Source organism: Salvelinus namaycush, chromosome 20 (genome assembly GCF_016432855.1).
Source record: "Salvelinus namaycush isolate Seneca chromosome 20, SaNama_1.0, whole genome shotgun sequence".
Lineage (NCBI taxonomy): Eukaryota > Metazoa > Chordata > Actinopteri > Salmoniformes > Salmonidae > Salvelinus > Salvelinus namaycush.
In genome coordinates, this window is record NC_052326.1 from 1,268,418 (window position 1) to 1,281,222 (window position 12,805).

General features: G+C 41.3%; 2 protein-coding genes across 2 annotated transcripts; both read left to right on the plus strand.

Annotated features, from left to right (window-relative positions):
- The first annotated feature begins 5,943 nt into the window (after positions 1-5,943).
- On the plus strand, positions 5,944-7,286 carry LOC120065541 (serine/arginine-rich splicing factor 6-like). Its single transcript, XM_039016611.1, has 6 exons — positions 5,944-5,956; positions 6,174-6,277; positions 6,381-6,583; positions 6,726-6,785; positions 7,042-7,137; positions 7,175-7,286. The coding sequence occupies exons 1-6, from the start codon at positions 5,944-5,946 to the stop codon at positions 7,284-7,286; spliced, it is 588 nt and encodes a 195-aa protein (XP_038872539.1).
- Positions 7,287-8,961: 1,675 nt separating this feature from the next.
- Positions 8,962-12,805, plus strand: LOC120065542 (serine/threonine-protein kinase Sgk2-like). The gene is made up of 12 exons (XM_039016612.1): positions 8,962-8,979; positions 9,161-9,213; positions 9,953-10,010; positions 10,134-10,217; positions 10,369-10,500; positions 10,597-10,709; positions 10,907-10,943; positions 11,042-11,128; positions 11,215-11,310; positions 11,463-11,618; positions 12,351-12,440; positions 12,568-12,805. Exons 1-12 carry the CDS (start codon positions 8,962-8,964, stop codon positions 12,724-12,726), a joined length of 1,083 nt encoding a protein of 360 aa, XP_038872540.1. The 3' UTR covers positions 12,727-12,805.

Here is a 12,805-nt window from a genome sequence, read left to right on the forward strand (position 1 = left end):
ATGCGCAAAAGACGCTGCTGAATGTGGTGGTGAGGAGAAACGCACGACTCGTTCATTCTGCAGAACAGCAATGTTGACCTATACGCCTACAGGAGGGAGCTGTTGAATCAAAATCAAGTTGAAGATGGATGGCTTATTGGTTAGTGTTACCTACTTATTTTAAGTATATTTGCCATTGCTAAAGCAACTTGAATTGTCATAATGGTCCTCTTTGTAGCCATGCTTTTTTTTTTACTAGTCAAGCCACAACTGAGCGAGCCAAATAAAATATTTTGTTTGTACTCACTCTGACACCAGCACCGCAATTTCAGTCTCAGAAAAGTTTTTCTTTTTTTCTTTGCCTTTTTTTGGTTAGGCTGTTGTATTTCATGGTATGGAGTTGTATATTTTGAAATGTGGTTTGCATTTGAAAATGCCCCCAATTAAACATGGTTTATTTAGGGGCATTTTGAAACGCAAACCACCAAGGTCGTGCAAGAGCACTGGGGCTGAGAACATTTGGTATTTATCAATGGTTATCTCCTACCAGTGTGCATATGATGCTCGTAGGATTGTTTGATGAATCACACTTTTTCTATGCATACACCATTCTAAATTCAGTTTGTAAATAGTATTTTAGAATAGTTTCTACGCAATATTGATAAATGAGGCCCCTGGATTGTACAATATTTGCCCATTTATTTTTATTTTAATTATTCAAGCTCTGTCAAGTTGATTGTTGATCATTCATTGCTAGACAGCCATTTTCAAGTCTTACCATAGAAAGCAGGTTTTCCTCTCGATTTTGCTTGTGCTCATAGCTGTATTCCATTTTATTTAATTTTTTTAACTCCCTAGTCCAGTTTCCCAAACTCGGTCCTCGGGACCCCAAGGGATGCACATTTTGGGTTTTGCCCTTGCACTACACAGCTGATTCAAATAATCAACTAATCATCAGAGTTTGGAAAACGCTGCCCTAGGCCTTGCCGATGACAAGCATACGCATAACATGATGCCGCCACCACCATGCTTGAAAAAATGAAGAGTGATACTCAGTGATGTGTTGTATTGGATTTACCCCAAACATAGCGCTTTGTATTCAGGACAAAAAGTTCATTTCTTTGCCACGTTTTTTTGCAATATTACTTTAGTGCCTTGCTACAAACAGGATGCATGCTGTACCGGCTTTCTTCTTTTCACTCTGTCATTTAGGTTAGTATTGTGGAGTAACTACAATGTTGTTGATCCATCCTCACTTTGATCATATCACACCATTAAACTTGTAACTGTTTTAACATCTCCATTGGCCTCATGGTAAAATCCCTAAGCAGTTTCATTCCTCTCTGGCAACTGAGTTAGGAAGGACGCCTATCTTTGTAGTAACTGGGTGTATTGATACACCATCCAAAGCCTAATTAACAACTTCACCATGCTCAAAGGGATATTCAGCAATTGCTTTTTATTTTATATTTACCCATCTACCAATAGATGCCCTTCTTTGCGAGGCATTGAAAGACCTCCCTGGCCTTTGTGGTTGAATCTGTGCTTGATAATCATTACTCGATTGAGGGACCCTACAGATAATTGTATGTGTGGGGAACATAGATGAGGTAGTTATTCAGAAATCATTTTAACCACTATTATTGAACACAGAGTCTATCCAACTTACTATGTGATTCGTTAAGCACATTTTTACCCTTGCCACAATAAAGGGGTTGAATATTTATTGACTCAAGACGTGTCATCTTTAAATTTTGTATTCATTTCAAAAGTGTTCTACAAACAAAATTATACTTTGACATTATGTGGTATTGTGTGTTGGTCAGTGACACAAAATCTAAATGTAATCTATTTTAAATTCAGGCTGTAACACAACAAAATGTGGAAAAAGTCTATACTTTCTGAAGGCACTGTAAGTAAACATGGGAGGATAAATGATTAATATTGGTTATAATGATTGTTGCCATTGGCGTGTGAGTCTGGGCTGGAGATAATAGTATAAATATTATATGAGAGTTAATACCTGATGCAGAGATCCCAAAAGAAATGCCCATGTCCATCCCATCCCCTTACCTCCTCAACCCCTTATAACCCAACCCTAACCTTCTCAATGTTTAGGCTGTTCCTGCTGGCAGTGCCTTTTGTTCTATGTAGCCTTGTGTGTGTGTACCTGGGTTCTATATATCGTATCTCTTTTCCTTACCAACTATTTCTGTCCTTTATCACCCCCCTCCTATTCCTGCCCTCACAGGGCATATAGAGAGGCCACACAAACAGATCTGAGACCAGACTTACATGTCTGTGATGGAACCCATAAGAATGTGTGTCTGTCTGTGTGTGTTTGTGTCTGTTCTATCTGCGTGTGTGTTATTTATTTTACGTTTCACCCCCTTCAGCATGGTGTTAAGTGTCAGAGGATGTGGACAATCAATGCTTTCCAGCAACCTCTTAGGTTGGTTTATCTGGAGAATTAGATATGTATATAGTTATCTGTAAACCTGTAAAGAAAATGAAGAATGAAATAAATTGGCGTCCTTTAATGAGTCTCTTTCATGTCCTTTATGAGTTCATTCTCACTTTGTTTCCTGGTCAGGAAAGTTCTCTGGATATACTCATCTCTCTGTGCTCCAGTCTTAATGACTTTCTGTACAGTAGCCAGGCCAGCTTCCTCTATGTCAGTGGCTGTTCTGTCCAGCTCTTTCTAAAAGGTCTCTAGCTCCTCATTTTGGAGCTCTGTCAAACTCTGAGGAGTTTCCCTTCCATTAGTTATGAGTCCCAAAATGGTTTCCTGTGTCTGTGTGTTCCAGAGGTGTGCTCATCCAAGAGTTGAGTGGTAGGAGAGAGCGAGAGTAAACATCATTCATTATGAATCAGTATAGTTTGTTTACAAAGTTAACAAAAACATGGAGAAACAGGTCCCATGGGTAGTTATGGTAGCTTCAAATTATAGGCCTTTAAAAAAACGATTCTTGCTAATAGAAATCAAGTGCACGTTAATATTTAGTGGATTTTTGTTTGCCCAACAAACAGTTTGGATTTTTGATGGTCCAAAATCCGGAAATGAGTTACGTTCAGCCATTCCATCAGCCGTTCCTATGGGGACAATGTGTGGGGAAAGAATAGGGTTTTGGGCTGAATGCAAAAAGAAGGTCTGAGGTTAACACAGGCTTAGTGGATATCATATGTTTGTTCTGTGATATAACATCACGTGTGCCCAACAAACATTTAGAATTGTTGATGGCCAGATCTTTTGATGTGCACAAACTGCACATTAGTGTGGCTTGAACAAAATTTACAGGCGAGGAAAAAAATTCTGTACGCAACTTGGTGTACGCTCCAGAGCACAAACCATAGAGATAGAGGACTCATCTTAGTATTTGTTCCGTTAAAGCGTCTGTGACGCCATTAAAGCTGTCTCCATTTTAAAGTAGCCTACTCAATATTCTTCTTCACAATTGGGTGGGACTTCCAACTTCATTGGCTGATTCCACTTGATGACCCTGTTGGTGTCATGTCCAACCGGGTCATCAGGAGGGATCAGCCAATGAAGTTGGAAGTCCCACCCTGTTGACTACATTAAAATGGTCAAAGCCCTCAATGGCGCTGCCCGTGCGTTCAATACAACTGGGAACTCTGAAAAAAACGAGGTAAAATCATGACGTCGATGATCTTAAGGTCGGAAAGTCAGAGCTCTCGAAAGTGGCCCGAGTTCCTGAATTGGAATTCCGAGTCAAAATGAATTTTCCCAGTTGGAGCTCGTTTTTTTTCGTTGCCAGTTGTCTTGAACACACTAAAGTCTTTAGTCTGAAATTTCTTTGGACACTGTGCTAACAAACCTCCAAACGAGCTTCAATGCCATACAACACTCCTTCCGTGGCCTCCAACTGCTTTTAAATGCTAGTAAAACTAAGTGCATGCTCTTCAACCGATTGCTGCCCGCACCCTCCCGCCCAACTAGCATCACTACTCTGGACAGTTCTGACTTAGAATATGTGGACAACTACAAATACCTAGGTGTCTGGTTAGGCTGTAAACTCTCCTTCCAGACTCACATTAAGCATCTCCAATCCAAAATTAAGTCTAGAATTGGCTTCCTATTTCGCACAAAGCCTCCTTCACTCATGCTGCCAAACATACCCTCGTAAAACTGACTATCCTACCGATCCTTAACTTCGGCTATGTCATTTACAAAATATCCTCCAACACTCTACTCAGCAAATTGGATACAGTCTATCACAGTGCCATCCGTTTTGTCACCAAAGCCTCATATACTACCCACCACTGTGACCTGTATGCTCTCGTTGACTGGCCCTCACTACATATAAGTCTTTGCTAGGTAAAGCCCAGCCTTTTCTCAGTTCACTGGTCACCATAGCAACACCTACCCGTACACGCGCTTCAGCAGGTATATTTCACTGGTCATCCACAAAGCCTACACTTCCTTTGGCCGCCTTTCCTTCCAGTTCTCTGCTGCCAATGACTGGAACGAATTGCAAAAATCACTGAAGCTGGAGTCTTATATATCCCTCTCCAACTTTAAGCATCAGCCGTCAGAGCAGTTTACCGATCACTGTACCTGTACACAGCCAATCTGTAAATAGCACACCCAACTACCTCATCCCCATATTGTTGCTTATCCTCTTGCTCTTTTGCACCCCAGTATCTCTACTTGTATGTATAACTACAGCAAAATTACATTATTTACTTTTTTATCAGGTGTGATGGAGAGTTCCAGCAGGGGGCAGTAAAGTCATGAGCAACACTTAACGTTAGCGACCTGTTCCTTGTCATTTGTAGGGCCGCTGAAATAGTACCTCCTCTCTGTAGCCTTATAATTGCAATTTTAATGAAGCACAAGATTGAATGTTAGAATAATGTTTGGATGCATGCAGTGTCTTGTTTGCCAAAATTCTTTTAAGCCATTGCGGATCTATTAGCTTGTGAAAAACACAATTTGACAAATCTAATTGTATGTGTCACTATGTTTCGTAAACAACAGGTGTAGACTAACAGTGAAATGCTTACTTACGGGTTTCTAACAATGCTGCTGTTAAACACATTTTACCCACAGATCTGCTTTGTTGTAATTTGGCTATCCAGGTAGCCTAGTGGTTAGAGCGTTGGGCCAGTAACCGAAATGTTGCTGGATTGAATCCCCAAGCTGACAAGGTAAAAATCTGTCATTCTGCTCCTGAACAAGGCACTGTTCCCCGGTAGGCCATCATTGTAACTAAGAATTTGTTCTTAACCGACTAAAAATTAAGGGTTGGGCATGTAAAATGTAGTGTTTACATTTCTGCTGTGCTGCTTGCTTTGGCACATGCAATCTTAATGCACACACTGCCTGTTTTTTAGATGCAAGCAGCCTAGCTGTAATGTATGCTCAAGAATATAGATGCAATGTGTTCATTATACCATCTTAACAAAGTCCTTGGATGTTTCAATTTGGAAGAGTCCACTGTGGGCTGAATCTGTTTACCTTTAGGCTAAGATGACTGATGATGACTGGCTAAGATGATTGCCTGTCTGTCCCGTTTGGCCTTGGCTTTCACCTTAATGTGTGTGTGACCTTTGACGTATGACCTCTTGGCTGACCTTACCGGAAGACATGACGACAGCGGCCTTTTGCCAATAGACCAGGGTGATGGTGAGGAATCCCATTTCGTTTTTCTGTTAAAAATAAATATCGCAAAAGGTTGAAGCCATGTTGGCGTCTGTGTTAGTTAACTGTTACATAAGAGAGCAGTTTGCATTCAGTTGTAAGTTAAATGGTATCTGTGGACTGGTACATTTCTGCCAGCAACTGTGGTATCAGTTGGTAGTCGTATATATTTTCTCCCCCATTTTAGTGTTGTGATGTATACCTTTTTGTACAGCAGAATAAATGTAAGCTTGAGGTCGATGAATCAGAGAAATGGGCATTTGAGCAAAGAGTGGGAATGCTGTCCATTCCCTGTGACTGCCATGATGCTCAGATGTACATTGGCTGAATGTATGTGTTACTACCTCTGCCAAGGCAATGTTAGACCACATCACTAATTAGTACAATCATGTTAAGGGGCTAGTGGCCTGGTCCACACAGGGATAAACGTCCAAGGATCAGTTCTAGTAGCCCCCCTTAAGTTTTCACCCCCAGTGTCGCCACTGTAGACTCCCCCACTGTGCCATACTGTCTGTTCCGTGTTCTTTTAAAGGGAGTAGCCGCACTGGCCGGGACCAGTACGGGCCACCTGCACGCACAGAGTACCGCCTTATTGTGAAGAACCTCTCTAGTCGCTGCAGCTGGCAGGATCTAAAGGTGAGCGCTCAAGTCTCCATTTATATTTTATCCGTCCTTCTCTGAAAACTGGGTTCTGAACAACAGCACATGTTACAAGCACACCATTTTTTGGGGTTGACAGGACTTCAGCTTGGCGCATGGTGAAGGGACCTATGCCGACACCCATAAGGAGTGGACCAATGAGGGGGTGATTGAGTTCCGATCAAGCTCGGACATGAGGAGGGCCCTGGACAAGCTGTACAGCACTGACATCAATGGGAGGAAGATCTGCCTGGTGGAGGACAAGCCTCGCCGCCGACGCTCCTCTTCTGGCAGCTGCTCTAGGTCTGGACTTACATCACCTCATAAATGCAGGCATTGGGTCCTTACTGCCCTAATGTGGAAGGTGTTGTAGGTTTCATTTGCTATCATTCTAGTACCAAAGCTGGTAATTTACCCAGGCTTACAATGTGTTTGATCTAACCAGGTCTCGTAACAGACGTCGCTCTCGCAGAAGGAGCTGCAGAAGTTCTGGCAGCCACTCCAGGTCACTCTCACGGAAAGAACACTGACCAAATTGCATCTGCCCTGCCCAAGAACTCCAATACTTCACATGGCTGGGGTAGTTGCATAGATTAATACTTAGTTCATCCCAGAGGGGAAATTTCATTGTAACACAGCAGCATATTGACAAGCACACATACTTTACAAGACAACTATACAAATACAAGACCAAGTTTAAATTCCTGTGTGTTTGTCCTCCACCGGTCACTCTCATGCAGTAAACAGCACTCTTGCACCAGATCCGACCACAAATCCTGTTCTCAATCCGTGAAGTCCCACTCTAAATCCCAGACCCGTTCCAAATCCCACTCTAGCACCAGGAAGTCCCGTTCCAAGTCCCGTTCTCGCTCCGGCACGCAAGTCTCACAGCAGCTCGGCGAGCCACAAATCTCGCTCTCGCTCCCACACACGCAAGTCTCGCTCTAAAGTGAAGTCTGAGCGGGGAACCAGAGGCGAGCACTTGGTTGTGATTGTAGTATGTTAACATCTTTCATGTTTTGAACTTTGCATGAGAACCAGGCTGAAAGATTGTAGATTACTTTAGAACGCATAGTTCTTTTTTTATTGAACCGTTATTTAACTAGGCAAGTCGGTTAAGAACAAATTCTTATTTACAATGACTGCCTACCCCGGCCAAGCCCGAGCCGCACGACGCTGGGCCAATTGTGCGCTGCCCTATGAGACTTCCAATCACGGCCAGTTGTGATACAGCCAGGAATCGAACCAGGGTCTGTAGTGATGACTCTAGCACTGAAATGCAGTACTTTAGACCGCTGCGTCACTCCGGAGTTGTTCTCAGTTTCCTTATCTTTCTGAGATTGCTTATGCGTCATGTTAAAGATACTGGTTGATGTTGGTCTTTCAAGAGGAAATGAATTCTTACTTCTAATTTTAAATCTCAACACCATCTGCATTGCTTCATTGAATCTCTGGTATTCCATTATCAAATCGTGATTGCTAAAGTATTAAAATAATACCTTGCCATCTACCTATCTTCACAAATCTAAAATAGAAGGAAATGAAGACCCAACAATCACATATCTTTTCCCATATAAATTGTTCTCCCTATGATTCAGTTACTTTCTCTGAAATGTTTTGATTAATTATGCTAGTTTATGAATTTGGCAGATTTGTTGGTTTATTTATTGGTTTCTTTGCTATTGGTGTAGTTGATGCTGTCTGTATAGTCTAGACAGTTGTCATTTGAGTATTGACTTGTCATACAGCAGTACTATAATGTATTGGCTATTTTCAAAGAAGATCATGTCACTGTTTGCTCTGAGAAATCTGATTTAGGGGTGGAAATAAGTCAGCTTATTAGGGTAAAAAAAAAAAAAATGTGTTAAGCACTCATGTTTATAAACAGTCTTGACATGTTTGGCTTTGACTGTCTTATTTGAAATGGTCACCATAATAAGATGTACCTAATTAATTGCAATAAAATGTGTGTGTACACGCAGTGTGTCAAATAATATGTGCCGTTTGGTTTGTTTCAAAAGGAAATATGTTGAGACAACTACGCTACAGTATTAAATTCCTGGGCCCTCTTGGTGAATGCACCTTTGAATTAGTAGTTTGAGCGTATCAACTCTGTATACATGCCACATGCTACCATGTGGGTTTGCGTAATACTTGTTTACAGTGATACAACCTGTTGTGTGCAAACAAGTTTGCGTCAGTCCTCTGGATGTCCAGCATCAATCCATTTCTTACACTTTACATACCCGAGAATCTTCTCTGAATTTACGCTGTTTTGTCGTAGATTTTTGGACATAAGACTTGGCCAAAGATACTTATTCATCTGAGACTTGAAAATAAGCTGTAGGTTATTTGGCAAGTCACAGATTCTTGCGAGGACAGAATACCAATAGCCTACCTGAGAACACCTGAGGAAAAAAGTCCTCTACACACAAGAGGGTAAGATCCTTGACCAACTTAATGCTCATGTATTGTTTATTTTACAGTTACATTTTGTACATTTTTTTTGTATACTGCTGACTTTTATTGATTTCTAGCAATGAGTGTCTAGGTTTCAAGTCAGTATTTAAAAAGAAATGTATAAGTTATTTTGAGCTCACTCATATTTGATGGTACAAATAAATAATCAATTTCTGTTCAAATGCCTTTGACTCCCACCCTGATAGGCACAGAAAAGAGACATGGATAATTGGAGTCAGGTATATTTGAATGTATATTTTCCAATCACTTTTATTTTCACAAAATGACATGGGTGTGTGATGGTTCATTATTGTATACCTATTATTTGTCCCCTCTAAAATCAATCGAATCAGTGAACATGGCATTGTTCACTTCAAACCATTTAGCACAGTAATATTGTCTCCTCAAATTGCTTCCCAGCTTCAATCAGCAAACTCCACTGACGTCAACCTTGGTCACTCACACAATCCTCAGTGAGTAACCAGGCTTTATGATAATATGCAATAAGCAATGTGGATGCACACACTGGGATCATTGTTGCAGTCCACACTTATTTTTTTTTATACAAGTTAGTAATTTATTGTTATTTAACCCATATTTTACCAGGTAAATTGACTGAAATCGTTCTCATTTACAGCAATGACCTGGGGAATAGTTACAGGGGAGAGGAGGGGGGGGTGAAAGAGCCAATTGGAAACTAAGTTGAGAGGTGAAGCAAGTTCAGTCAGGAACTAGTGTAAAGGAAGGGATTAAGGGCAGGCCGCTGACGCCAGAGGGAATTAGTAAACTCATGTCTCTCTTTAGCTATTTTCTGTACTTCACCACCTGCAGCACATAGCCAACACTGAGTGGATAGTCAATTGACAGATGAAACATCACAACAATAATGTTATTGTTATCAACACCAGCATGCGGTCTGATCGAGAGATGACCCTCCAAGGCTTTAACATGGTTCTCACCAAAACAAAATAGCAGATCCTCTGTTATTCACATGATTTAACTTGTTGACAGAACCCTGAGGATGTGTCACTATTTTGGCAACTACACTGGTATTGGTGATATCTGGGGATGACATGGAAAGGCTTTCCTCAGAACAAAGAGATACCTTTGCCGATACATTTTAAAATCTAAAGACACACTGTATACTATTGTACAGTTTGCTACTAAAGCCATTTGCCTCTTTCGCCCACACCATTCCCTCTTGTGTTTTAGTGCCAAGCCATCAGACTTTGAAATCCTGGCTATAATTGGGAAAGGAACATTTGGGAAGGTATGGTCATCTTTGGAAGTGCTCTCTAAATTGACAAAAAATGCTGTTGGTGTATAACCAACAATTTATATACTTTACTTTGTGTTATTACCTTATTATTAATCAATGTTGTTGTGTCCCCAGGTTCTTCTTGCCAAACTGAAATCCGACAACAAGTTCTATGCTGTGAAAGTGCTTCAGAAAAAAATCGTACTGAAGAAAAAAGAGGTTCCACACAGTCTTTCACATAATTCTGAATATAACAGTAGATAAAAAAAAATAAAAAAAAGATACAAAATATGCTGTCAGTAGGAGTGGGTTTAACAGTAATGATTCACAACTGCTGTATTTATTTGGCGCTGGATTCTTCCATGTGAAGCAAAAGAACATCATGGCAGAGAGGAATGTGCTGCTCAAGAGTATGAAACATCCCTTCCTGGTAGGGCTCCACTACTCGTTCCAGACCCCAGAGAAGCTCTACTTTGTCATGGATTACGTCAATGGAGGAGAGGTAATGTATGGAGTAAAGACATAGGCTCTTTTTTTGATTTTGTACAAGAGATAAAAATACATTTAATTTCCTTCTACTTTTGATATTCTACTGTAGCTTTTCTATCACCTTCAGCGAGAGCACTGCTTCTCAGAGCCACGGGCTCGCTTCTACACGGCTGAGTTGGCCAGTGCCATCGGCTACTTACACTCACACAACATTGTTTACAGGTCAGTCACACCCTCTCAACAATGTTGACAACTAAGTCTCACCCACTTAACATCATTCACAGGTCGTTCACAGTAAACCCACATGTTCTCTGCTGGTTTCCTATGCTCCCTCTGTGGAAGGTCATTCTGTCAGCAGTGCCTTTAGGCTGTACAGTAGGTTCTCTGTTTAAAAAAAACCCCAATCTTCTCTGTTGTAGAGACTTGAAGCCCGAGAATGTCCTGCTAGACTCCGAGGTAAGTGTATGTATATCATGAATTCAGGACTATTGTTATATTAGTTCTCCGTGGGTTAAACAAGGTCACCCTGATGTTTTGATTTGGACCTTCTCCAGGGCCATGTTGTGTTGACTGACTTTGGCTTGTGTAAAGAGGGGATAGACCCGGAGTCCACCACCTCCACTTTCTGTGGAACCCCAGAGGTAAGTTTTGATTTCTATTGTATATCCTACAGTCCCCCCATTTCCCTTAGTCACTGTATCCACTGACACTGCCTTTTGCTCTGTAGTATTTGTCTCCGGAGGTGTTGAAACAGCAGCCCTATGACCACACGGTAGACTGGTGGTGTCTGGGAACTGTACTTTATGAGATGATATATGGGCTGGTGAGCATACCCTCTGAAAGGCCTATTCACGTGCACTTTGCTGTAATGTATTATGGTTCTGCATACTATAGTCATGTATTTATCATTTTCCAAACCAAGTCGGCTACACCTCATTGTAGGTATCAACTCATTTTGTCCTCTGTTCCTTCCAGCCCCCCTTCTATAGCCAGGATATGTCTGAGATGTATGACAACATCCTCCACAGGCCCTTGAGTCTGCCAGGGGGGGCCAGCTCTGTGGCGTGTGACCTGCTGATGGGCCTCCTACAGAAAGACCATCATCGCAGGTTGGGTGCTATCGCAGACTTTGTGAGTGAACTTGTCACAATACAAAGGATGAGGATGTCCTCACCAGACACATACACACGTCATTTTTAAAAGACCCACTCCAGAATCACTAGAACCTAATTTATCATCTGATTTACTTAGTGATGCTCCAGAGCTTTTGTATAACTTCAGCCAGTAGTTTTGAAAGTAGTGCCAACGAGGCAAAACAGTTCCCCGAAAATTGTGCACAATTGTGTACAACATCATCCATTTCATATGATATGTTACATCCTGCAAAAAAAATGTTTGTAAGCCCTTAAGATACAGGATTGCATCTTTAACAAAAGGCACATCTCAATAGGTGGTCCAGGTGTCCTCTGATAGTGATGCCTGGGTTGACTCATAAACCGCAGTCCACGTGGTTATATGGGCTTCAGATTTTCACTGCCTAGCAGGCAGTATAAGTTAATAGACGAATAACAAAGAGAGTTTCAAACCTCCCTGCCAATAACAGCTAGTTCTCAGGTTACATATCCCTCCAATTAGGCCCCTCCAACTAGGCCCCTCACTCAGACCACCCCCAGACAGTCCAAGCAAAATTGTTGCTTGAGAAATTGTTTTTTTGCTAAAAAAGCTATTATAATTTATTTTTTTTACAATTTGAATGGAAAACGATGACAGAAAGGTACTTAATTGTTACCCAGAAAATGATATGATATCAAAATAAAAACGGCTGCATTGAGCCTTGAAAATCTTTTTGTCTTTCACATATAGCTCGAAGTTAAAAACCATACTTTTTTCTCGCCGATAAACTGGGATGACCTTTACCATCGGAGAATCAAACCTCCATACAACCCCAACGTGGTAAGTGTGTAAAACAAATTTGATTTCAGTATTAATTTTCGTAGAATTTCTATCCATAACATACATACACAATTAATATAACATTCATTCCGTATGTTCTGCTGTGCTAAACCTTTTGTCCCAACAGAAAGGCCCAGCAGACATGCAGCATATTGATCCAGAGTTCACCAAAGAGATGGTGTCAGGCTCTGTGGGGGTTACCCCTGAATTCTCCAACTTATCAACCAGCAGCCCAAATGCTTTCACTGGCTTCTCCTATGTCTCCAGTGATGACAACTTCCTCTAGTGTAGGACATTCAGATTCTACATTGCTGCCACCCAAAAGAGACCAAACTTCTCCCGCCCACTTTGTTAAAATGCACCCC

Bases quoted from the DNA above. Each gene is read 5' to 3' on its own strand.
- LOC120065541 (XM_039016611.1), top strand. The intron at 6,584-6,725 runs GTCTGGACTTAC...TGATCTAACCAG, and splicing joins TCTTCTGGCAGCTGCTCTAG to GTCTCGTAACAGACGTCGCT. The intron at 7,138-7,174 runs GTCCCGTTCTCG...GTCTCACAGCAG, and splicing joins ACCAGGAAGTCCCGTTCCAA to CTCGGCGAGCCACAAATCTC.
- LOC120065542 (XM_039016612.1), top strand. The intron at 9,214-9,952 runs GTGAGTAACCAG...CTTGTGTTTTAG, and splicing joins GGTCACTCACACAATCCTCA to TGCCAAGCCATCAGACTTTG. The intron at 10,218-10,368 runs GTTCCACACAGT...TTCCATGTGAAG, and splicing joins TCGTACTGAAGAAAAAAGAG to CAAAAGAACATCATGGCAGA.